Source organism: Molothrus ater, chromosome 33, assembly GCF_012460135.2.
Source record: "Molothrus ater isolate BHLD 08-10-18 breed brown headed cowbird chromosome 33, BPBGC_Mater_1.1, whole genome shotgun sequence".
NCBI lineage: Eukaryota > Metazoa > Chordata > Aves > Passeriformes > Icteridae > Molothrus > Molothrus ater.
This window is the reverse complement of record NC_071660.1, coordinates 649,128-672,379: the sequence shown is the minus strand read 5'-3', so window position 1 is coordinate 672,379 and position 23,252 is coordinate 649,128. Positions and strand designations below refer to the sequence as shown.

Here is a 23,252-nt window from a genome sequence, read left to right as displayed (position 1 = left end):
TCTCATGGTTATCTCACTGTAATAGTCATCTCACAGTCATGTCATGACCATGATCACACATGGCCATGGTGTGTTCCGATCATCTCATGGTCATCTCTTGGTCACAATCATCTCATGCTCATGGTCATCTCACAGTCATGGTCATCTCATTGTAATGGTCATCCCATGGTCCTGGTTGTGTCATGGTCATTTTATGATCATCTCATGTTCAACTCATTTGCCACAATCTTATCATGGCCATCTCTCAGCTGTGGTTGGGCCATATGGTGGTGATCATCTCATGCTCACAGTCATCTCATGGCCTTCACATGGTCATGGTCATTTGCTGATCACCATCATCTCATGCTCAGGGTCATCTCACTGTAATGGTCATCTCATGATCATGTCATTGTCACTTCATGGTGTGGTGGTTTGACAGGAAATGTGTTTTTTGGGATGCTGTGTTTTGGCCAATGGATATTCAGGCTTTAATATTGACATTTAACCTGGCCATTAGGACATGGACACGCCTCTGAGAACACGGGGTTAAAAGCAGAGCTCTCCCCTGGGAGGGCCCTTTTGGGTTTCCAGCGGGAAAGAGTTCGGGTCTCTCCCCCGGCCCAGCTGCTGGCTGGGCAGGTAGAGGGGAAAGCCATGTGGCCGGGAGAGGTAGGCCTGAGCCCGGGGGTGGAAGGGTGGAAGAGAGAGAGAGAGACACGGGAGCCATCGGGCAGCCCCCCCGAGAGACACAGAGAGAGAGAGAGAGAGAGAGAGAGACGCTGCCTGGGACTGTAACTTTGAAACTGGATAAACATGGATAAACATGGGCCTGTGCCGGCAGCACGGCTGGGACGGAGAAGAAGGGGGGGGTTCAGCCGGCCGCTTGTAGGAGCTTTTAACCCCTTTTCGAGAATGAGAACTTTACAGATCATTGACCTCTCCTAGAAGATAGAGTGGAACATGAGGAAAGAATGTGCAAGTGTGAGAGAAGTCTGGGTGAGTGAGAAGTAGTGGAAGAGTAGAGAAGAATCCTAGTGGGAAGAGATGATGGAGTGGCTTTTGCTGGACTCTTTTTGTACAGCCATGGACAGAACCACGTTCCTTGTGACACAGAGACTGCATCTAGGGGGAGGCAATGGCCTCAGAACCAAGAGGGTTCAGTGTTGGTGCCCCTCGGCCCCAGGGGGTGAAAAAATATGGGGGGGACAGGTGTCCCAAAGGTGAGACTGTGGGGACAGGTGTCCCAAAGGTGAGACTGTGCCTGTTTTGGATCGGGACAGAGCATCCTTAAAAGACAACCCCAGAAGCAGCTCTGGTCCGTGTTCAGTGGTGAGAGCACTGGACATGAAAGGAAGAGGTCACGACGGCAGATGCACTCCGGGCGGTGCCACGAGTGACACAGAAACACACGAGGCTTCAGCTGTGTTTCCAGGGGAAGCCCATGGTACAAGAAGGACTCCTCTCCTCTTGATGAACTGAGGATTGATTGCCTGAAGGGTGGTTCTGGACTGAGAGTTGGTGATTTGAGGAATAGATGCATTGTGTTGGAAATTTGGTGGGGGGAGGAGGAAATGCATTTGTAAGGTTTTCATTTTCCTTGTGTGTGTGTTCCTTTTTATTTGTAATTGTAGAGTAGTTAATAAAGTTCTGTTTTCTTTTCTTTCCTAAGTAGGAGCCTGCTTTGCTTATTCCTGGTCACATCTCACAGCAGCTACCAGGGATTGGGTATCTTCATGGGGGCACTGGCATTGTGCCAGTGTCAAACCATGACACATGGTCACCTCAAGGCCACAGTTGTGCCATGGCCAATCAATGATCATCTCTTGGTCCAAATCATCTCATGGTCAGGGTTGTGGTTGTGTCATGGTCACAGTCATGGTCATCCCATGGTCATCTCAGGGTTGTGTCACTCATGGTCATTCTCATCTCATGGCCATCTCGTGCTTGTGTCATGGCCATGGTCATGGCCAGGGAACCTCTCTGAGATCCCGAGCCCTGATTTTGGGACACTCAAGGACCACTGGGGACAATGAGGCCTGGCCTGGCCCCTCCCCCCATTGCACTGCCCCTCCAGGAGCCCAATGTGGCCAAACCCTCCTGGGGACACCTCGGACATGGGACATGGAGTGGGAAATGAATCCCGGGGGATGGAGCATGGCTGGCAAGTCCCCATCCTGCTCCTGGTGTCCCCATCCTGCTCCTGGCATCCTCATCCCAGTCCTGGTGTCCCCATCCCTGCTCCCAGTGTCTCCATCTCTGTCCCAGTGACCCCATTCCCATTCCTGGCTCCCAGAGATGAACTGCCAGACACTGGAGGAGGGAACCCGGATTTATTGCCCCAAGCAGGATTTATTGCCCAAAGCAGGATAATTTCACACCAGAAGCAAAGCATTGTGATTATTTGTGGTTCTTGCCTTTAAAACACTGGGAAACGGGAAATGGATCCGTTAGCAAGAGCTGTGGGGTGGGTGGGAGCAGTGGGATGAGCTCTGCTGGCAGCTCTCAGCTTTGCCGGGAAGAGGGAAGGGGCAGGATCCAGCTCCATGGATCGCTCAGGCACTGATTCCTGCCAGGATGAGAGAGGGTCACGGTGTCACCCTGTCCCTGTCCCCATTCCACAGGATGGACCTGGCTGGAGCCCATGGAGAGCAGGAGCTGCTCCAGAATCCCACCTGACCCCCCCCCAGTCACGCTGCAATCCTGCTCCACCTATCCCACCTGTTCCCACTCCATCCATGCTGCCCCAACCCTGCTCCATCCATCCATCCCACCCCATTCCGCCCCATCTATCCTGCCCCAATCCTTCTCTGGAATCCCAACCTGATCCTGCTCCATTCCATCCCTCCTGATCCTGCTCCAGAATCCAGCCCAAATCCCACTCTACAATTCCCCCTGATCTGACTCTGGACCCTGCTCTGATCCAGAATCCCTCCTTGATCCCAGTCCATCCATCCTGCCCCAATCCTCCTCTGGAATCCCACCCTGATCCTGCTCCGTACCTGTGCTCAAGCCATTGGTTCCCGTGTCTTTTCCTGCAGAAAGAGAAGATCCATGAGATTCCAGCATGGATCACACACTGGGATTAACCCCAGGATCCATCCTGGGATCCACACAGAGGGGATCCAGAGCTGGATCCGCCATTGGAACTCACCGGCTGCCGGGTTGTATCCATTCCTGTCCCTCCTCCCTGTGAAAACAAAGTGGGATCAGCATCGGTGGCACAGGATTCCCAGAACGGTGCCGGGTGGATCCGTGTCCCTTCCCGACCCCCATCCCGTGTGTTACCGGATTGGAGCTTCCAGACGCCGAATCCGATGAAGATGAGCATGAGGATGGCAGCGATGACGGACACAGCGACCACCATGGAGAGATTCCCGCCAGATGTTGGCTCTGGGAAACGCGGGATAGTGAGGAGGGGGAGGGGAATCCCCGTTTGGGAATTCCAAATTCCCAATCCCCACATTCCCAGCCTCACCCCAAGCGAAGATCCCGGGCTCTGGCATTCCGGGATGCTCCACCCTGCACAGGTACTGCTCCCGCTCCTCCGGCAGCGCCTCGATCCTGGCCCAGGTGTGGAAGGTGCCGTCGCTGTTGGGAACGATCCCGCCCCACTCCGTCTCCTGATCCAAGGTTTCACTCCCCTTCATCCAGCTGACTGTGATGGTGTTGGGGTAGAATCCGTACGCGTGGCAGGACAGGATCAGCGTCCTGTGTTCCTCTCTTCCGGACACGTGGACATCAGGGGGCTCTGGAATGGATAATGGTGATAGACATCCGTGGAATTCCATGGGAATGGGACTGGGGTGAGATCTGACCATGGAATTTCCACTGGAGTGGGATGGAGAGGAGATCTGACCACGGAATTCCATGGGAATGGGATGGGAGTGAAATCTGACCATGGAATTTCATAGGAATGGCATGGGGGTGAGATCTACCCATGGAATTCCCACAGGAATTATTGTGTTCCCAAGCCCCCCATTCCCAAATCCCTAATCCCCACAGGAATTCTGCTCCCACCTTTGCGCTCCAGCTCCTTCTGCCCGTACTTGACGTATTTCTGGAGCCATTCGGGGCAGATGTGGTTCACGTAATTCGTCCAACTCTCAGCCACGGTCCCATCCTGTTCCCAGCGCCTCCTGGTGATCTCAGCAACGCTGTTGGCTGCCACCCATCTCCCGGATCCCAGGTCAAAGGAGATATGATCCCACCCATCGTAGCCAATCTGGTGGGATCCACGGACACTCCCATCGGACAGGAGGTCACAGCCAGAAACTTGCAACCTTGTGTGGAGACCTGGGGGGATTGTACCCACAGAGACCCATGGAATTGTGTCCCAGCCCCACAGAGACCCATTCCAGCCCTATGGAGCCCCAGAGTCTGATGGAGACCCACAGAGCCTCATCCCAGCCACTTGGAGCCCCATGGATCCACATCCCAGCCCCATGGATCCACATCCCAACCCCATGGATCCAATCCCAACCCCACAGATCCCATCCCAGCCCCATGGATCTACAACTCAACCCCATGGATCCCAACCTGTCCCTACAGATCCCATTCCAGCCCCACAGCTCCCCCCACTCACCCCTGCTCTGGTTGTATCGCTCCCGCAGTGTCTCCAGGTTCCTGGCATCGATGTGCTGGCTCCTCACATTGGTCTGGGTCTCACTCTCCCAATATTCTGGCTCGACTCCATCCTTCATCCACTGCGTCAGCGGCTCTGCCCGGCCCCGCTCGCTGTCGTAGCGCGTGAAGGGGATCCCATCCAGGTACCCAATGGACATGAACTGGGGGATCCCCGGGCTGGGCTCTGACACTGCCACATCCAGGTAACGCAGGGAGTGGAGAACTGGGGGGACACGGAGATTTGGGGGGGTTGAGGGGATCATGGATCAATGAAAGGGGAACTGGGAGAGCTGGGAAGGGGTTTGGGGATCCTGGGGCCAAGGAAAGGGTGTGCAGGGTGGGAGAGGTGGGATGGACAGGAAAGGGCCTGCAGGGGGTCCTGGTGTCCAGGAATGGGGGCTCAGGGGGTTCCAGGGTTATGGAAAAGGGGATACAGGGACTGGGAGAGGTGGGATGGGGGCTCCAGGGGATCCTTGTGCCCAGGAAAGGGGTCACAAGGTGGGGAGGACCTGGGAATAGAAATCTTGAGGGTCCTTGATGGAGAAGAAAGGGAAGGCTGGGGACCGAGAAAAGCAGGAATGGGGGTCCAGGGGGTCTCAGAGACAAGGAAAAGAGGGGGGACGAGGGAAGGCAGGACTGAGGAGAAAGGGGGTGCAGGGGGGGATTGGTGCTGGATGAGGGGGTGCAGGGGGACCCCAGTACCCCGGACTGGAAATTCAGGGCAGTCTTAGAGCCCAGAATCCCCCCTGGAACCTCCACAACCACCCACGGACCCTCCTGGACCCGCTGGGGATGTCCAGGGATCAGGAAGCAGAACCAGAGAGCCGGGAAGGGCCCAAGGTTCAAGGAAGGGACTGGGAGAGGCGGGATGGGGGATCCAGGGGGTCCCTGTGCCCACCAAAGGGGGTCCAGGGGTCCCCGGTGCTGAGGGCAGTGGGGTCTGGGAGCTGGGAAAGGCAGGAATGGGGCTCCAGGGGGTCCCTGGGTCACGGAAAGGGGGCTCTGGGGCTGGGAGAGGCAGGCGGATCCCGGGGACGCAGCTTGGGAGAAGGGAAAGTGAGACGGGGAAAAGGGGAATTCCAGGAAATTAATCTGGATCCCACTGGATCCTCGCTGAGACCCCCCGGGACCCCCGGGAGACCCTCTGGGAACCCCTGGAACCCCTTCCAGGAAGCTCCAGGAATGGAGAACTGGAGGGACGCAGAAATTTGGGAGATCTGGGGGTGCAAAAGCCGAGGAAAAGGGCGGGGCTGGGGTCTGGGATGGGCGGGATGGCCGGGAATGGGGGTGCAGGGGGTCCCAGAGCACTGCCGGGGGTGCGGGGAATCCCAGTCCCGAATTAGGGGGGACAGGGGATCCCCCCGCCCGGGGGGGGTCCCAGTGCCCGAAAATGGGGGTTCCGGGGCCGCCGGTCACCAGAAATGGGGGTTCAGGGGGTTCTGGTGCCAGATGAGGGTGAACAAGGGGGTCCCGGTGCTGCCAAAGGGGGCACAGGGGGGTCCCGGTGCCCGGAAATGGAGATTCAGGGGTGTCCCAGTGCCCAGGAATGGGGCTTCAGGGGATTCTCTACCCGGAATTCGGGGTTCAAGAGGGTCCCCAGTGTCCAGAAATGGGCGCTCAAGGGGTCCCCGTGCTCAGGAATGGGGACTCAGTGCATTCTCATGCCCGGGAATGGCGGTTCAGGGGGGTTTACCTGCCCTGGAATGGGCTTCTGGGAGGTCCCGATGCCAGATGAGGGGGTACAGGGGGGTCCCGGTGCTGGGGAAGGGGATGGAGGGGGGTCACAGGACCCTAATTGGGGCTATGGGGGGTTCCCGTGCCCGGTAATAGAAGTTCAGGGGGGTCCCGGTGCCCGGAAATGGAAGTTCAGGCGGGTCCCGGTTTCGGGGTTCCCACTCACCTTTGGTCGCGCCCCCCGGGTCTCCCAGGAGCCCCAAGAGCAGCCCCAGAGCCAGCGCTGGAGCCATGGCGCTGCTCCGCTGCGGCCCCGCCCACAGCCCTGGCCCCGCCCCAACACTGGCCCCGCCCCCAGAGCCACCTCCGGCCCCGCCATTGGCGCTGCTATTTCCTGCCCGCCAATGGCAGCCCGAGCTGTCAGTGACGTCACCGGTCGCCGGGCAGATCCCGGTCTCGCAGGTTGGGACGCGGAAGCGAAAGGGACCGAGGAGGGCGGGGAGGGGACGGGGGAATTCCAGAGGATCCCTCAGGATCCCTCTGGATCCCCGCTGCGACCGCCCTGGAGCCCTCCGAGAACCACCTGGGACCCCTGGGACCCCCTTAAGAAAGTGCCGGGAGTGGAGAACTGAGGGGACCCGGAAATTTGGGAGATCTGGGGGTGCAAAGGTGAAGGAAAAGGGCGGGTCTGCGGTCTGGGAAGGGCGGGAGGGCCGGGGAGGGGTGCAGGGGGTCCCAGAACGCGTGAGGGGGCTCCAGGAGGGGTCCCAGTCCAGGATCAGGGGTGCAGGGGTGTCTCCATGCCCAGGAACGGAGGTTCAGGGGGTCCCAGGTTAAGGAAAGGGGGCTGAGGGCAATGGGAGTTCCAGGGGATCCCTGTGCCCAGGAAAGGGGGTGCACGGGACCCCGGTGTTGAGGTGGTGGGTGGGGGCTGGGGAAGGCAGGAGTGGGGGTCCAGGGGGTGCCGGGGTCAAGGAAAAGCGGGGGCTGGGGTGTCTGAGAGGGGGAGGGCTGCGACAGGGGGTTTTGGGGGGGCATTGGGGCTGGATAAGGGGGTGCAGGGATTATCGGGGCTGAGGAAGGGGGTACAGGGAGGCTCCCAGTGCCCCGAAATTAGCGTTCAAGGGGGTCTCTGTGCCCAGGAAGGGGGGTTCGCCTGGAAATGGAAGTTCGGGGGTCCCCGTGCCCAGGAATTGCGGTTCAGGGGGGTCCCGGTGCCGGGGCAGTCCCCGGTCCCCGGGCGGGTCCCGGTGCCGCAGCTTGGGAGACGCGAAAGTGACCGGGGCAGCGCGGGGAGGGAGAGGGGACAGAGCAAACCCTGGGAATTCCCCTGAACCCCCCCGGGACCTGCCAGGACATCCCCGCAGGACGCACAGGGGGTGGAGAACTGGGGGCACGCAGAGATTGGGGGGTCTGGGGGCGTCCGAGAGCTGGGAAGCAGAACCGGGAGAACCGGGAAGGGTCCTAGGTTCCAGGAAGAGACTGTGAGAGGCGGGCTGGGGGATCCAGGGGGTCCCTGTGCCCACCAAAGGGGATCCAGGGGTCCCCGGTGCTGTGGGCAGTGGGGTCTGGGAGCTGGGAGAGGCAGGAATGGGGCTCCAGGGGGTCCCTGGGTCACGGAAAGGGGGCTCTGGGGCTGGGAGAGGCGGGCGGATCCCGGGGACGCAGCTTGGGAGAAGGGAAAGTGAGACGGGGAAAAGGGGAATTCCAGGGAATTCATCTCGATCCCACTGGATCCTCGCTGAGACCCCCGGGAGACCCTCTGGGAACCCCTTCCAGGAAGCGCCGGGAATGGAGAACTGGAGGGACGCAGAAATTTCAGAAATTTGGGAGATCTGAGGGTCCAAAAGCCAAGGAAAAGGGCGGGTCTGGGTCTGGGAAGGGCGGGATGGCCGGGAATGGGGGTGCAGGGGGTCCCAGAGCACTGACAGGGGTGCGGGGAATCCCAGTCCCGAATTAGGGGGGCCGGGGGGGTCCCGGTGCCCGAAAATTGGGGTTCAGAGGGTTTTCGTGCTGAGGAATGCGGGTTCAGGGGGAGTTTCCTTCCCGGAATTCCGGGTTCAAGGTGTTCCCGGTGCCCCAAAATGGGGGTTCCGGGGGCTCCCGTGACCAGAAATGGGGGTTTAGGGGGTTCTGGTGCCAGATGAGGGCGAACAAGGGGGTCCCTGTGCTGCCAAAGGGGGCACAGGCGGGTCTGGGTGGCCAGAAATGGGCGCTCAAGGGGGTCCGCGTGCTCAGGAACGGGGGTTCAGGGGGGTTTTAATGCTCAGAAATGGGGGTACAGGGGGCTCCCGGTTCCAGATAAAGGCGTACAGGGGGGTCCCGGTGGTGGAGAAGGTGATTGAGGGGGGTCACAGGACCCAAAATGGGGGTTCAGCGGGGTTCCCTGCCCGGGAATGGAGGTTTAGAGGGTGCTCTGTGCCCGGAAATGGAAGTTCAGAGGGTTACCGGTGCCCGGGAATTGCGGTTTAGGGGGGTCCCGGTTTCGGGGGGTCCCGCTCACCTTTGGTCGCACACCCCGGGTTCCCCAAGAGCCCCAGGAGCCCCCAGAGCACCCCCAGCCCCAGCGCTGGCGCCATCGCAGCCGACTCCGATCGCGGCTGTGGCGCAGCTGGAGAGACGCGAAAGCGAAAGTGCCCGAGGGAGCGCGGGGGAGGGGAAAAGGGCGAATTCCAGGGAATTCACCTGGATCCCCTCCTGGCACCCCTCTGGATCCCTCGGGGATCCGTCTGGGACCCTCCAGGGCCGCGCCCTGCGGGACCCCCGGGCCGGGCTGTGCTGAACTCCCGGCCCTGCGCTCAAACTCTGCCCGGACCCCGCTGGGCTCGGCCCAAAGCCGGGCAAGCAGCGGGAGCAGCGGAGCCAATTTTTCCTGCGGGTGCGGGTCCCACCCCCGGCGGAGCAGGGCTGGGCGCTGGGAGCCGATCCCTGATTCCCAATCTCCTTCTCTCCCTCCCTCTGCTGTTCTCTCCCTTTCTTCTGGGGGATCATAAATCCCAGAGCAGCCGCAGAGCCCCGTGCCCAGGCCGGGTTTCCCAGCAAAGGGAGGCTGGGGCTGAGGTGCCCGGGCTGGCCGGGAATGGGGGCCCGGGGGTCCCCGGGGTCCCGGAAACGGGGGATCCAGGGGCTGGGAGAGGAGGATACCCGGGAAAGGGGGTGCAGGGGGTGTTGGTGCAGGATAAGGGGGTGCAGGGGGTGTTGGTGCAGGATAAGGGGGTGCAGGGGGGTGTTGGTGCGGGATAAGGGGGTGCAGGGGGGTCCCAATGCCTGGGAATGGGGTGGGGGGGGAAGAATCTGGGAAATGGCAGCAGCTGCTGGGGAAGGACTGGGACAGACTGGGACAGACTGGGAAAAGAACCCACCTGAAGCAGAACTGGGGCACCAGGGATCATACTGGGATATACTGGGACCACACTGGGGGCTACTGGGAGCAACTGGGAGCACGCAGGGGACAATTGAGATGTACTGGGAGGGACTGGGAATGGTTTGGATCATCCTGGGACTGACTGGAATCATACTGGGAGTGATCAGGTCTGTAGTAGGGGTGAAGAGGAGAAACTGGAATAATGCAGGGAGCACCTGGGATCATACTGGGAGCAGCTGGCCCATGCTGGGGTCATACTAGGATCATACTGGGACTGATGGGGTCACACTTGGAGTGACTGGCATAGTACTGGGAGTAACTGGGAGTAACTGGGATCGTACTGGAGGTGACTGGACTTATACTGGGAGCAACTGGGACCACAGCAGGGGCAAATGGCATCGGGTAAGGTGTGACCGGGCTCATACTGAAGTGACCTGGGGCCCCACTGGGCTCTTACTGAGAGGGACTGAGAGTGAAAGGAACCATACAGGGCATGACTGGGACCACTGGGACCGTGTTGGGGGCAACTGGGATCCTACCGGGAGTGATTCTGAACACACTGGGAGTGACCGGGATCATCCAGGGGGTGACCGGGACCCACCGGTGAGGCGGCGGCGGAGCTGGGAGGCGGCCGCAGCGCAGGTGGGAGCCGCGCTGGGTTGTGCGGGGGCTCGGGGCTCGCTGCGGGTCTCGGGGGCGGCAGGGGGCTCAGGCGGGTTCGTTGTGCCGTGTCCGGCGCGTGTTGCCGCTGGCGTGAGGGCGCTGCGGGAGCGGCTGCCCGCGGTCTCCTTGCGGCCGCTGCCTCGGCAGGAGCCGCTGCCGGAGCAGCGCTGGCTCGGCCCGGTTCCTGTGGGTGGGACAGAGGCGGCTGCCCCGTGCCCGGGGCTGTGCGGGGAAATTGACGTGGCCGGAGGTTTCCGTGCCCAGAGGAGACAGAGGAGTCCTGTACAAGTGACTTTATTGCTGAGCAGAGGGAGAGGCCGTGGGGCATTTGCCGTGCGCTCTCTGCCATTGTTGTAGTTCGCAGCCTCCTTTTTATCCTCATTTTCCCGGCCTCATTTCCCTTTCCCTTTGCCCACTGGCTGAGGTACTTGGAAGGTTCAGACCTCCCGATCCGCCAACTGCATGTCCTCGTTAATGTGCAACCCCACTTTTGTAGAACAGCCGATATTCACGGCTCTGTTAAGTCTTTGTTCTGCTGGAAGTTCAGGAATCTAAGGGGACTTTGAGCAGCGGTCTGTGTCAATTAGTAACATTTTCTAAAACTGATGGTTTCTCCTGTTACTTCCTTATCTACAAGTCCCTGGCCCTATCTCCGGCAGACTCACTCATTGACTCGGTTTTTTCTTACTGAGTCTTCTTTGGTTTTGGGATTGTTCTCAGTGCCCTCATTCCCTGCCCTTCTGTAGCCGTTTCTGGATCAGGAGGCCTGGCTGCCACCTGCATCCCCTCGCTCAGCTGCTGAATGAGCTGCACTCTCAAGGTGTGGAGCATGGTAAAAAGGTGAGAGTTGCTGTAGCACATCAGAGGAGAAACAGCATTCGTTTAACCCATGGTCTGCCAGGGAGCCACAAAACCGTGTCCCATTCCCATCCTTTCCACGTTTGGACTGGTGCATGAGCTGCTTTCTTGTTTCCTTTGTTATCTGTTTCACCACTTTTCCTTTGTCATCTTTTTGCAAACAGCTGTTGGAGTAATTGAATTTTCCACAAACTCCTCTTTTTTCTGCTGGAAGGTAATCTGATCCCATCCCATGGTGAAATGTTGTGTTCCTCATTTCAGTGGATTGGTCAGCAGGAAGGTCAGGAGCTGGAGCTGTCTGGTTGGTTATTCCCAGGGCAGCTTGTAATCTAATGATGCCATTGAAATGAGAAATGGGTTCTGTGGCTCCTGACATGAATTGGTTTGGGTTCCCAGCGGCTGGTGCACGGTGTTGTAGGATTTGTTCTGGTGGCCGTTCATCTTTTCTCCATTTTTGGGCGCTCCCTTCAGCCAAGACTGCATCAATTGACTGCTTTTCTCTAATTTAATCATCAAATACTTGGATTCCCAACTGATTTCCCTGAACTTGTGATAGCCAGAACATCTCAGTGCTCTAATATACCCTATATAACATAGAGACAGTGTCAGCACATGTGGGAGTGGGCAGAGGGATGATTCCCCCCTCATTTATTTATAGTGAAGATTTCACAACATTCTCCATTTGCTGTTTCCCTTTGCAGCTTCACCCGTTTCTGTTGCAGGGTCAGATATCCTCACCCTGGGCTCTGCCTTGAGCTGTGCAAATTCCATCAGGGCAAGCAGGCAGAGCTTGGGGTGAGGGGCAGAGGGAATCAGCCCAACTCCTGTCCCAGGCAAGAGACCCAGGTACATTGTCCAGGCTTTGCCCAGCAGTGTTCATTTGCATTTCTAAAGCTCCTCTGCAGGCTGCCTGGAATGAAGCTTCTCTTCCAGGGCGTGACTCACATATGCCCCCCCCCCCCCCAAAAGCCAGGGTTTGGGGTATTTTTAATTTTTAGTGTTTTTTTTGAAGAGTGTTCTATTAACTGTTAATCAGTTATAGGGTCACCTTTAAAGCTCTTCTAGTTTTGCAAAATGCACCCTGAAGGTCAACACCAGAAAACCCAGACCAAAATTTTGGAATTCCAACAACCACACAAACACACGGGAAAAAGAATCCAAAGCAATAAAGATTTTTTCTACTTCTTCTGCAGAGAATAAAAATTGATTCTCATACCCCTGGCCCAAACCTAACTGACAATATCAAAATAGCATTAATTAGAAACAACATTCTCATGGTGTAATCTTATTCCAGCCAGCCCAGTGTGTGAGTGTAACTGAGCCCCAGAGTGGAATTGTGCCGTGTTGTTCCCCAGCAGCTGTGGCAGTGCAGGCCCAGACAGACATATGACACAGAGGTACAACAGAACTGGCCTCTGTATCACCTTTTATAAAATTAATTGGCGTTCGCAGTTTAGGAATCAAATCCCTTGCCAGTAAATCATGATAACAATTAGGAGCAAATAAAAATTCATGCATTTCAAATCCATCTCCCAGATCTGCTAACAGTGGTTGAATAAAATCACTCCTCTTTTCCACGTATCCCCTCACTAATCAAACATATTTCTAGCATTTTTTCCGCCTTGGGTCTAAGCTTCAGAGTGCATTGAGAGGCCCCTGTGTCCATCAGGAGAGGCCTCCTCTCAATGCAGACCCACCTGAATGTTCTCAAGGGCTCCAGTGTGGAGGGTCCCTGGTGTGATGGGAGCTGTGACAGCCCTGCCAATCCATGTCCATCAAGGGGTGGACTTGCTGGTCCTGCGGGTGCTGCTGTCTGTGCTTGCAGTGTCCTTGTGCCCTGCAGCTGGAGCCCTGATTCCTTGCCAGGGGCTGTTTGGGTGGGCTGTCCCCTGCCGAGGAGGGCAATGCCTCTGCCGGGTGCTTGTGGCCGAGCCCGTGCCCTGGGTGCTGGGGCCCCCTTGGGCCCTGGGGCTGATCCCTCAGGGGCTGTAGGAGCTCTGCCCTGGCCTTTGCCTTCAGCTTGGCCTTTTGCTGCTCCCTTCTTGCATTCACCCTCTGGGCCTTTGTGCCCAAGTGCTGCAGGGCCTTCTTCTGTCCCTCCTGCAGCCCCCCTCAGTGCCTGTGGGTGCTCATCCTCTGAGAGCTGCTGAGCTTTCTGCAAAATCATTTGTATCTCCAGTAACCCTAACAAAATCCTTAAAAGACAATCTCCATGCTAAAATGTATAATCCACATTTCCCAGGTGTTCCTTGCTCCTCGTCCCTGTGCTCAGGGTGCCCTCCCCAGCCCGTATCCCAGAGCCGCTCCCTGTCCTGCCGCAGTGTCCAAAGGCGCCCCCCGGCGGGCAGGGCCGGCAGCTCCACGGGGCCGGGCAGCGGCCGGGGCGTCCCGCAGCCTCCTGGGGGCCGGGGGCCACTGCCGGCCCTGCCCGGGGCTGGTGGGGTCAGGCAGCGCCCGGCGCTGAGCCCCGGCTGCCCCACAGCCCCGGCCCGGCCCCGCAGCTCCCCCCAGGCCCCCAGCCCGTGCTCCCGGTCCCGCACCTCTGCGCCCGGTGCTGCCGCTGCCCCCCACAGAGAAACCCCCTGAAACCCTGACCTCCTTGTTTTCCTCTCCGGGAAACCGGGGATACAAATGATCAGCTGGCAAATGTTGAGGATAAGACTCTGCTGAAAAACATCCAAATTCTGAGTATTTTTCTCTTCCTCCCCTTTTCTTTTTCATACCACATAGATTCCTCCTGCTGCTTCCTGCCTTAACCATATTCCTGCACACTCCCCTTCACCCAGTCTCTTCCCAGCACACCAATGCCATCCATCCCCTGTTGTCCAAATCCCTTCTCCACTTCTCTTATTGCCCCCCTGGGTGTCCAAGTCCTTAATTGCCTCTGAGGGAGTGTGCAATCTACCTCAACCTTCTCCCAAGGGACCCTTCAGAGATATTTTGGGATCATCATCCCTTTGGCACAGGACCCCTTCTTGGCTTTCCCTTTTCTGTCTCCATGGGTGCCCTGCCATGCTCACTCCCCAAAGATCCCAGTGCACTCACTGATGAGATTTTCAGTGCTCTCTCCCTGCTGACTCTTCACAGCCCCCCTGATGTGTCACTCGTCTGTCTCCTGGTCACTCTCAGGTACCAAATCAGTCCCCGGTGCTGCCGCCCCCAAGGGGGCCGATCACCCAAACTGGGTGAGGCACCTTCAGCTGCACTCACTGCCCGCTGCCCCAGACGGTGGAAGGAATTCCAGACGAGTCCCAAGGTGTGTGGAAAAATTGACATCACCAGAGGATTCTGTCCACAAAGCAGACAGAGGAGTCCTGTAAAAGTAATTTCATTCCTAGAAAAATGGGAATGGCCATGAGACATTTCCCACGGGGTCTGTCCAGTTCTTGGAGGACACAGCTGCCTTTTCATCCTAATTTTCCTGGCCACATCTCCCTTTCCCTTTCTGCATTGGCTGTAGTGCTTGAGAAGTACAGACTTCCCAATCCACCTACCATATACCCCCTTAATATGCTCCCCACTTTTATATAGTAAACGATATTCATGACTCTGTAAAGTCTTTGTTCTTCTTCTCGAAGTTAATGAATTTGGCAGGACCTTGGCTGAGCAGCAGTCTGTGTCATCAGTTAATAACATTTTCTGAAGCTGATGGCTTCTCCTGTCACTTTCTTGTGTCCAAGTCCCTGGCCCTATCTTTAATCAGATTCACAGCATCTGTTTGTAAAGACACTTTCCTCCTCTTCCTTTCATGGGGATCCCGCGTTTGTGGGACATCCCCCCTGGAGCTGTGTGTCCCCCCTTGCTGCAGCCCCAGCCCTCAGGCAGAGCTCAGCCAATCAGAGCACGCGGCTCTGATGACTCAGCAGTTGCCAGGCAGACCCGCAGCTCTCAGCGTTCCCCACCTGCGCCCAGCGCCCCCCTCGAGCGGAATTTGGGGAGGTGGGAGTGGGGCAGCGCCAAGGCCGGGCCCCCCCGCGCTGTCCTGGCGGGAGCGGCTGCAGTGGGGACCGAGTGCGGGCGGGAGCGGCCGAGAGCCCAGCACTCCCCCAGCCCGACCCGCCCCAGCTCCATCCCTGCCCCTGCCGTGGGATGCTGTGGGTTTGGGGGCAAGAGGGAGCCGGCAGCGGGTGCTGGGCCTGGGGCAGGAGGAGAAGGGAAGGAGAAGCAGGGTTGAGGAACAAAAAGGTCAAATGCTGCACGTGGGAGGAGAAGGTGGGATTGTGCAGGAGAAGGAGGAATAGCAGGAGGAAGAGGAGGAATAGCAGGAGGAAGAGGAGTGGGAGGAAGAGTGGGGACACCGGAGGAGGAACAGGAAGAGGAAGCAGCACAAGGTTCCACCTCTCCCTGTATCTGCAGCCTCTGACCCCAGCCCCAGGAGCGTTGCCCCCCCCACATGCAGCAGATGACAGGGGATTGGGATCCACGATTTTCTCGGGGGTGAATCTTGGTGTTTCTGAGCTTTCTTGGGCTAATTGTTGGTGCTTTGTTTTTTTGTCGGGGCTGAATCTTTATATTTGGAGGGGGCTTTTGTTGGATCTTGATGTTTGGGAAGTTTTTGATCTGTGTCTTGATGTTTGGAGGACTTTTGTGCTGAATCGTGGTGTTTTGGAGGTTCTTAGAGACACAAGATGCCCAATGACTTAATGAGATGAACTTGGGCAAGGAGGAACTCCCAGTCCAAGGCACTCTCATCTTGTTTTTTTCCCCAAACCAGGATTTTTCATTCCTAGGACGTGTCTGGATGGAGGAGGAGGAAAAGCCCTGGAGATTCCGCACGAGGAGGGGCTGCAAACCCAGCCCAGGGAGCTGCGGGGAGGAAAGAGCCCCCCTGAGCCAGGAAGGCGGCCCGAGATCCAGCCAGAGCTCAGAGCTGGTGGAAAAGCCTCATGGCAGGGAGAAGCCCCACAAGTGCTTGGAATGTGGGAAGGGTTTTAGTCGGAGCTTGGACCTGATCCAGCACCAGGTGATCCACACTGGGGAGCAGCCCTATGAGTGTGAGGAATGTGGGAAGTGTTTCAGCTGGAGCTCCAGCCTGAGGCAGCACCAGGTGATCCACACTGGGGAGAGGCCCTTTGAGTGTGAGGAGTGTGGGAAGAGCTTCAGCCAGAGCTCCATCCTGATCCAACACCAGAGGATCCACACTGGGGAAAAGCCCTTTGAGTGTGGGGAATGTGGGAGGAGCTTCAGAGGAAGCTCGGCCCTGATTCGGCACCAGGTGATCCACACTGGGGAATGGCCCTACACCTGCTTGGAATGTGGGAAGAGCTATGGGTGGAACTCTGACCTGAGAAAACACCAGTGCACCCACTCTGGGGAGAAGCCCTACAAGTGTCCCCAATGTGGGAAGAGGTTTCACAGGAGCTCTGATCTTCTCAAACATGAGCGGATTCACACAGAGGAGAGGCCCTTCCGCTGCCCCGACTGCGGGAAGGGCTTCAAGCTAAACTCCACCCTCACCCTGCACCGGCGCATCCACACCGGGGAGAGGCCCTATGAGTGTGGGGAGTGTGGGATGAGATTCTCATCGAGCTCAGCTTTGACCCGACACCAACGGAGGCGCCACTAAGGGAAGCCCTGTGAGTTCCCCGAGTGTGGGAAGAGCTTTGTGCGCTGCTCCAGCTCCATCCTCCATGAGAGGATCCACATGGGATGATCCCCAGTGACCCCCATTGGGCAGAGCCCTGATGATCCATGGTCCTGGTGATCCAAGTAGAAGGCATCTGGCTGGGGGGCTCCACTTCTTCCTGATTCCCTGTGGGCAGCTAGATAAACCCAGAGGCAGGAACATCCATCAGGACGCAGGCCTACAATGGGAATTCCTTGGGAAGAGCAGATTTGTTGACTTTCAACTCCATAAAATCTTTTGTATTTAATCCTTCTTTTGGTGACATCAAGGAGTACTGAATGGTCCCTGAGGTATATTCTGGGTTGACTATTTGGTGCTTGTATCCCCAGTCGTCTGTTCTGTTTATGCTGAATAATAAGTTTTGTACTTTTAAGACTCGTCCTGAGAGTGAAGAGGGAGAGAAGAAATGCAGAGTTTAATTTCAGAAACTGCACTCACTCCTCCTCATTTCTGCTCTGGGACTGTGTTGTCTGCGGATGGACAGACAGCAGGACAGAGCTCTCCTTTGCTTTTAGTTAGTTTTAGCTAGCTGAACCAAACAAGTTCCCTGAACTGTGGTGGTTTTTTTCCTTTTCTTTGGACCTGTTTAAACCTGCTCTGGCCTGAACACCAGTGTTCCACCCCCTTTACCCTATTGGCTGCCACCCCTCGTCTCCCCTCTGTACTGCCCTGAGCCCTCAGCCCATTGACCCTGATGCTCTGCTCCGCCCCCCTCTTTTCCCCTGTATTTAAACCCAGACCTTCCACTGTTCTTTTTGTCTTTGTCCCTGGACCCCTTTGTGCGTGGCTGGAATAAACCTCCTTCTCTGGCGTCCGTACAAAGACCCTTCCCATTTCTTTGTCGTTGGTGATTCTACGAGAGAAGTGTGTGCTGCAGTGATTGTGTGTGTGTGTGTGTGTGTGCCTGTGCCACCGAGCGGCTCCATTACTGGAGACACTTCTGGAAGGTCGCAGCTCCGCTGCCTCTCGCTCCACCACCAATGGGCTTGTGGCTTGCAACAGCTGGAAGCCTGAACAGGGACCTGTTCGGAGCATTCCTGGAGGTGTCTTCAGTAGCTTTTTTGCTACTGAAGTTAAGCCATGTTCGGAGCAGCCAATTCCCAGAGGAGACTCCTAAGTTTTATTGGGGGAATCACACAGGTGACCGGCAACCTTCTTGAGGTGAGAAGATCAGTTGAAGCTGACAGACAACCTGGAGAGGTTTTGTTGACCCACTGTCATGTGAGTACTATATTTGGGGGTCACCCTTTTTTGTCTTTCCTTTGCCTTCTTTTCCTCTTGGATGTTGGGAGAAAGTGTGGGGATGGGAGCCAAACTGATCCACCCACACAGGGAAGTTTATACCCAAGTTAAAGGAATCCTTGTTGGGGAAAATTTTCATTTTTCAAAGGGAGATTTAAAATGTTTTCTTCATTGGTTGTTCAAGCATTTTCCTGATGTTATGAGGGAATTCATTCTAATGAGTTCTGGGACCATATAGGGAAAAGGTTCTACATTCTTTGAGTTAAAGGGGATCTTTCAGTGGGGAAATTTTATCCTTTGGCCTTATTGTTAAGTCTGTAGAAAACGTTGGGAAACATTCAGGACCCCAGTTTAACACCCCTTCTCCCCGTTCCTCCCCTTGCATCCCTAAACTCTCTTCCCTGCCTCAGGCAGGATTGGGAGATGGATCCTGCCAGCAGGCACAGGGTTGCTGCCATCACCCTGACACCTCCCAGTGTCCTCTGTCCCCTCTCCAGGGCAGCACTGGCCATTCTGCCTTGGGCTCTCTCCTAACCCTCTTACCAATGTCCACATATCCAGTTCTAGCACCCCTAGTTGTTCTCCCAGATGGTACCAGGAATGTGGCCAGCCCCGCCATCTTGTCTTCTCCCTCTCCAAGTTTTTCTGCCCTTTCTCCACAAAATGGTGCTGACCCCACAAAGGCAATGGCCATTTTGTCACCTCCCTGTCCTGCCAAAAACAATGCCTCTGACCCTCCTCCCACTTTCTCTATTCCTGTAATCACGCCCTGCCCCTCCCTTCTGTGTCAGGAAGTGTGTCCATGTTGGGACTTCCCCTCTCTATTGGGAATCCCTCCCCATTGTGCACACCCCATCCCTACACCCTCTTCTCTTGACTCCTCTCCTGATGGTCCCTCCCATTCCCATTCCCACAACATTGGAGCCAGAAGTGGTGATGACAGCGACCAGAAGGAGCCCATATTGGCTTCCACAGCTGCCCACAAACAGGCAGATTCTGGCTGCCCCAAGAGGCTCCATGCAGTCATCAAGTGCCCTCCATCCTCCTCGGAGGATGAGAGTAGGGATTCCCAGACTTGGATTCCGGTCCTGAGTCTGAGGATCACTGGGCCAAGCTGCAGAGGGAAGCCACTGGGAGGGCTCAGAGCTCACCAAAAAGATTGTGGGCTTGCCAATTATATGTAAACACAGCAGAAGAGTGACTGCAATCAATTCCTGGGAGCCGATCCCCTATGGGGAATTGAAGGAGCTCTGCAAAGTGGCTAAGGAATATGGTTGGGGGTTGCATTTCTTAAAAAACTTTCTGGAAGCCACCTTCTCTGACCGTGTCTTGGTCGTGCATGAAAATAAAAATATCATGAATTGCCTACTCTCCCTGTGTCACAATCCATCCTTACGAACGGGTTTCGTGATTGTTCGTGGATTTGATCTCAGGGTGCAAAAAACCGACACGGCACAGGGGGGTTTGCAGTGATAATCAAAACAAATGCACCTTTATTGAATAACCAAATGCATGGGGGAGGAATTGGGGAAAAAAGGGAAAAATAAGGAAAAGAGGGAGGAAGAGAAAGGAAGGTATATAGCTACCAAACATAGAACAGCCAAGTCCTTTGATGTCCAGCCAATGGAGCTCACCAGGTCACGTCGGGGAGATCTTGAAATCTCTCGCTAACTCAGAGGTTTTTATTATGATAACTCTATTGAAAATTGTGAGGGAGGGGAAACAGATACAATAAGGAATAGCTGTAACAGGTAGTCCATGTTCTCAGCAGTAAACGAGAGCCATTGTGTTCTTGGTCCAGCGGTCACAACCTGCAGGCAAACATCTCGCTTTGGTCAGCTTGCCTCCCCCACACACCTGCCCCAGGCTGGGGGTTTCAGTCCCAGTCCTTGGAAGGAGCAGAGGGGCCTTTTCACATGGGGGTTTCATGTCTCAGTCTTTGATGGAGAGGCTCCTTACATCTCAGTCTGTCTGTCACGGTGGTTGTAAAACAGGTGAGGGTCTTCTGTGGGGGGACCACCCAAGACTCAGAAGAATCCAGCCAGGCTGAGAGGTGGGACAGCTTCCAAGGCTATTGCTGCAAAAAGGCAAGATGCCCCCTTCTTCTTTCATTGGGCTCAGTGTAGCATACAGCAAACAACACCTGTGAACAATAGCTTAGCACTGTGCTCAGGTCTCGGAGCCGTTGGCACGTAACTTTCTCCAACAGGGCCAGAAACTTCAGACAAGGGTCTTTTCTTCAGTGGTCCCCAATGGCGATCATGAGGCAGATGAGAGAAACTTTGGACAGAGTCTCACACCTCAGTCGAGTACATGCTGTGGGAGAGGCAGTAAAAAAGGCATCTCACATCACTGGCGGACACATATTCAAAAGATGCCAACAAACCAAATTTAACCCTTGAACAAATGGCAGGAGAAGGTGACTTCCAGAAGCCACAAGACCAAGCAAAGGACTTACAAGAAGCTGCACTCAGTGACATCACCACTGCTGCAAAGACATCCCTGCTCCTCATTCTCGATGACACCCTACCTACACAGAGTTTCACTAACATTAAACAAGGGCAAGTGAAATTTTCATAAAATTTGTAGAAAGACTTAAAGTTGCACTTGAGTGACAAATAGAAAGCCCAGAGGCCAAGAAGGAAGTGCTAAATAAAATGGCCTTGGCAAAGGTGAACAATGAGTGCAAAACAATATAAAGAGCTCTCCCCTTGGACCCAGAACCTAACAATCAACCAGATGGATGAGGCCTGTGACAAATTATCTTCCACTGAACACACCGTGGCAAGGGCAATCTCTAAGGGTGTATTGGGTTGACAGGAAATGTGTTTTTTGGGATGCTGTGTTTTTGGCTAATGGATATTCAGACTTTAATATTGGCATTTAACTTGGTCATTGGGACATGGACACGCTTCTGAGAATACGGGGTTAAAAGCAGAGCTCTCCCCTGGGAGGGCTCTCTGGGGGACAGGTGTCTTAAAGGAGAGATTGTGGGGACAGGTGTCTTAAAGGAGAGACTGTGCTTTTTTTGGATCGGGACAGAGCATCCTTAAAAGACAACTTTAGAAGCAGTTCTGGTCCGTGTTCAGTGGTGAGAGCACTGGACATGAAAAGGAAGAAGTCACAATGGCAGATGTTCTCTGGGCAGTGCCACGAGTGACACAGAAACACACGAGGCTTCAGCTGTGTTTCCAGGGGAAGCCCATGGCACAAGAAGGACTCCTCTCCTCTTGATGAACTGAGGATTGATTGTCTAAAAGGTGGTGCTGGACCGAGAGTTGGTGATTTGAGGAACTAAATGTATTGTGTTGGAAATTTGGTGGGGGGAGGAGGAAATGCACTTGTGAAGTTTTCATTTTCTCTGTGTGTGTGTTCTTTTTTATCTGTAGTTGTAGAGTAGTTAATAAAGTTCTGGTTCTTTTTCTTTAAGTAGGAGCCTGCTTTGCTTATTCTTGGTCACATCTCACAGCAGAAACTAGGAAGAAGGTATCTTCATGGGGGCACTGGCATTGTGCCAGTGTCAAACCATGACATTTTTGGTTCCCTGGCCGGGAAATCGAATTTTGAGAGAATGATAAGATAAAGTTGTGAGTAAAGCTGTGAGATGAGACCAAAGAAGAATAAGAACAAAGCATGTATTGAGTTAAGGTAGATGCATAGTAAAATCTGGAGATGAAGGTTTTCTTGTTTTGTAGAAGTGTTGAAGTGTTTTGTAATTTTGTTAATAATTTTAGAAAGTGTGTTCTCAAAGGCGAAGGGTGGAATGTATTGGTTTGACAGGAAATGTGTTTTTTGGGATGCTGTGTTTTTGGCCAATGGATATTCAGACTTTAATATTGGCATTTAACCTGACCATTGGGACATGGACACGCCTCTGAGAACACGGGGTTAAAAGCAGAGCTCTCCCCTGGGAGGGCCCTTTGGGGTTTCCAGCGGGAAAGAGTTCGGGTCTCTCCCCCGGCCCAGCTGCTGGCTGGGCAGGGGGAGGGGAAAGCCATGTGGCCGGGAGAGGTAGGCCTGAGCCCGGGGGTGGAAGAGTGGAAGAGAGAGAGAGAGACACCGGGAGCCATCGGGCAGCCCCCCCTGAGAGACACAGAGAGACAGAGAGAGAGAGAAAGAGAGAGAGAGAGAGAGAGAGCGCGAGAGAGCCGCTGCCTGGGACTGTAACCTTGAGACTGGATAAACATGGATAAACATGGGCCTGTGCCGGCAGCACGGCTGGGACGGAGAAGAAGGGGGGTTCAGCCGGCCGCTTGTAGGAGCTTTTAACCCCTTTTTGGAGAATGAGAACTTTACAGATCATTGACCTCTCCTAGAAGATAGAGTGGAAGATGAGGAAGGAAATGGGCCAGTGTGAGAGAGGTCTGGGCGAGTGAGAGATAGTAGAAGAATAGAGAAGAATCCTAGTGGGAAGAGATGATGGAGTAGCTTTTGCTGGACTCTTTTTGTACAGCCATGGACAGAACCATGTTCCTTGTGACACAGAGACTGCATCCAGGGGGAGGCAATAGCCACAGAACCAAGAGGGTTCAGTGTTGGTGCCCCTCGGCCCCAGGGGGTGAAAAAATATGGGGGGGACAGGTGTCCCAAAGGAGAGATTGTGGGGACAGGTGTCTTAAAGGAGAGACTGTGCCTTTTTTGGATCGGGACAGAGCATCCTTAAAAGACAACCCTAGAAGCAGCTCTGGTCCGTGTTCAGTGGTGAGAGCACTGGACATGAAAAGGAAGAAGTCACAATGGCAGATGTACTCCGGGCGGTGCCACGAGTGACACGGAAACAAACGAGGCTTCAGCTGTGTTTCCAGGGGAAGCCCATGGTACAAGAAGGACTCCTCTCCTCTTGATGAACTGAAGATTGATTGTCTAAAAGGTGGCGCTGGACCGAGAGTTGGTGATTTGAGGAACCAAATGTATTGTGTTGGAAATTTGGTGGGGGGAGGAGGAAATGCACTTGTGAAGTTTTCATTTTCCCTGTGTGTGTGTTCCTTTTTATCTGTAGTTGTAGAGTAGTTAATAAAGTTCTGGTTCTTTTTCCCTAAGTAGGAGCCTGCTTTGCTTATTCCTGGTCACATCACACAGCAGAAACCAGGGAGAAGGTATCTTCATGGGGGCATTGGCATTGTGCCAGTGTCAAACCATGACAAAGGGAGAGGGCCTTTTTAACATCCCAAGACGCTGCAAAATGTTTTAATTGTGGGCAACTGGGCCTTTTTTTTGAAGGAC

At 55.3% G+C, this 23,252-nt stretch overlaps 2 protein-coding genes and 1 pseudogene across 4 annotated transcripts; 2 read left to right on the top strand and 1 right to left on the bottom strand.

Annotated features, from left to right (window-relative positions):
- Positions 1-23,252, top strand: part of LOC118700766 (zinc finger protein OZF-like) — an 83,496-nt pseudogene that overhangs the window by 50,060 nt on the left and 10,184 nt on the right.
- Positions 2,296-8,855, bottom strand: LOC118700767 (class I histocompatibility antigen, F10 alpha chain-like). 3 transcript variants are annotated; one of them, XM_054518103.1, is made up of 8 exons: positions 8,780-8,855; positions 4,562-4,825; positions 3,997-4,272; positions 3,455-3,727; positions 3,265-3,369; positions 3,131-3,166; positions 2,979-3,011; positions 2,296-2,545 (listed from the first exon to the last, which is right to left on the bottom strand). In XM_054518103.1, the coding sequence occupies exons 1-8, from the start codon at positions 8,853-8,855 to the stop codon at positions 2,532-2,534; spliced, it is 1,077 nt and encodes a 358-aa protein (XP_054374078.1). In that variant the 3' UTR covers positions 2,296-2,531. The 3 variants fall into 3 exon arrangements, with proteins under 3 accessions (XP_054374078.1, XP_054374076.1, XP_054374077.1); XM_054518101.1 differs by lacking the exons at positions 2,296-2,545; positions 2,979-3,011 and having other exon boundaries at positions 3,047-3,369; XM_054518102.1 differs by lacking the exons at positions 2,296-2,545; positions 2,979-3,011; positions 8,780-8,855 and adding an exon at positions 6,503-6,600 and having other exon boundaries at positions 3,047-3,369.
- On the top strand, positions 10,224-17,294 carry LOC129046602 (zinc finger protein 239-like). The gene is made up of 2 exons (XM_054518107.1): positions 10,224-10,282; positions 15,876-17,294. The coding sequence occupies exon 2, from the start codon at positions 15,903-15,905 to the stop codon at positions 16,725-16,727; it is 825 nt and encodes a 274-aa protein (XP_054374082.1). The 5' UTR covers positions 10,224-10,282; positions 15,876-15,902; the 3' UTR covers positions 16,728-17,294.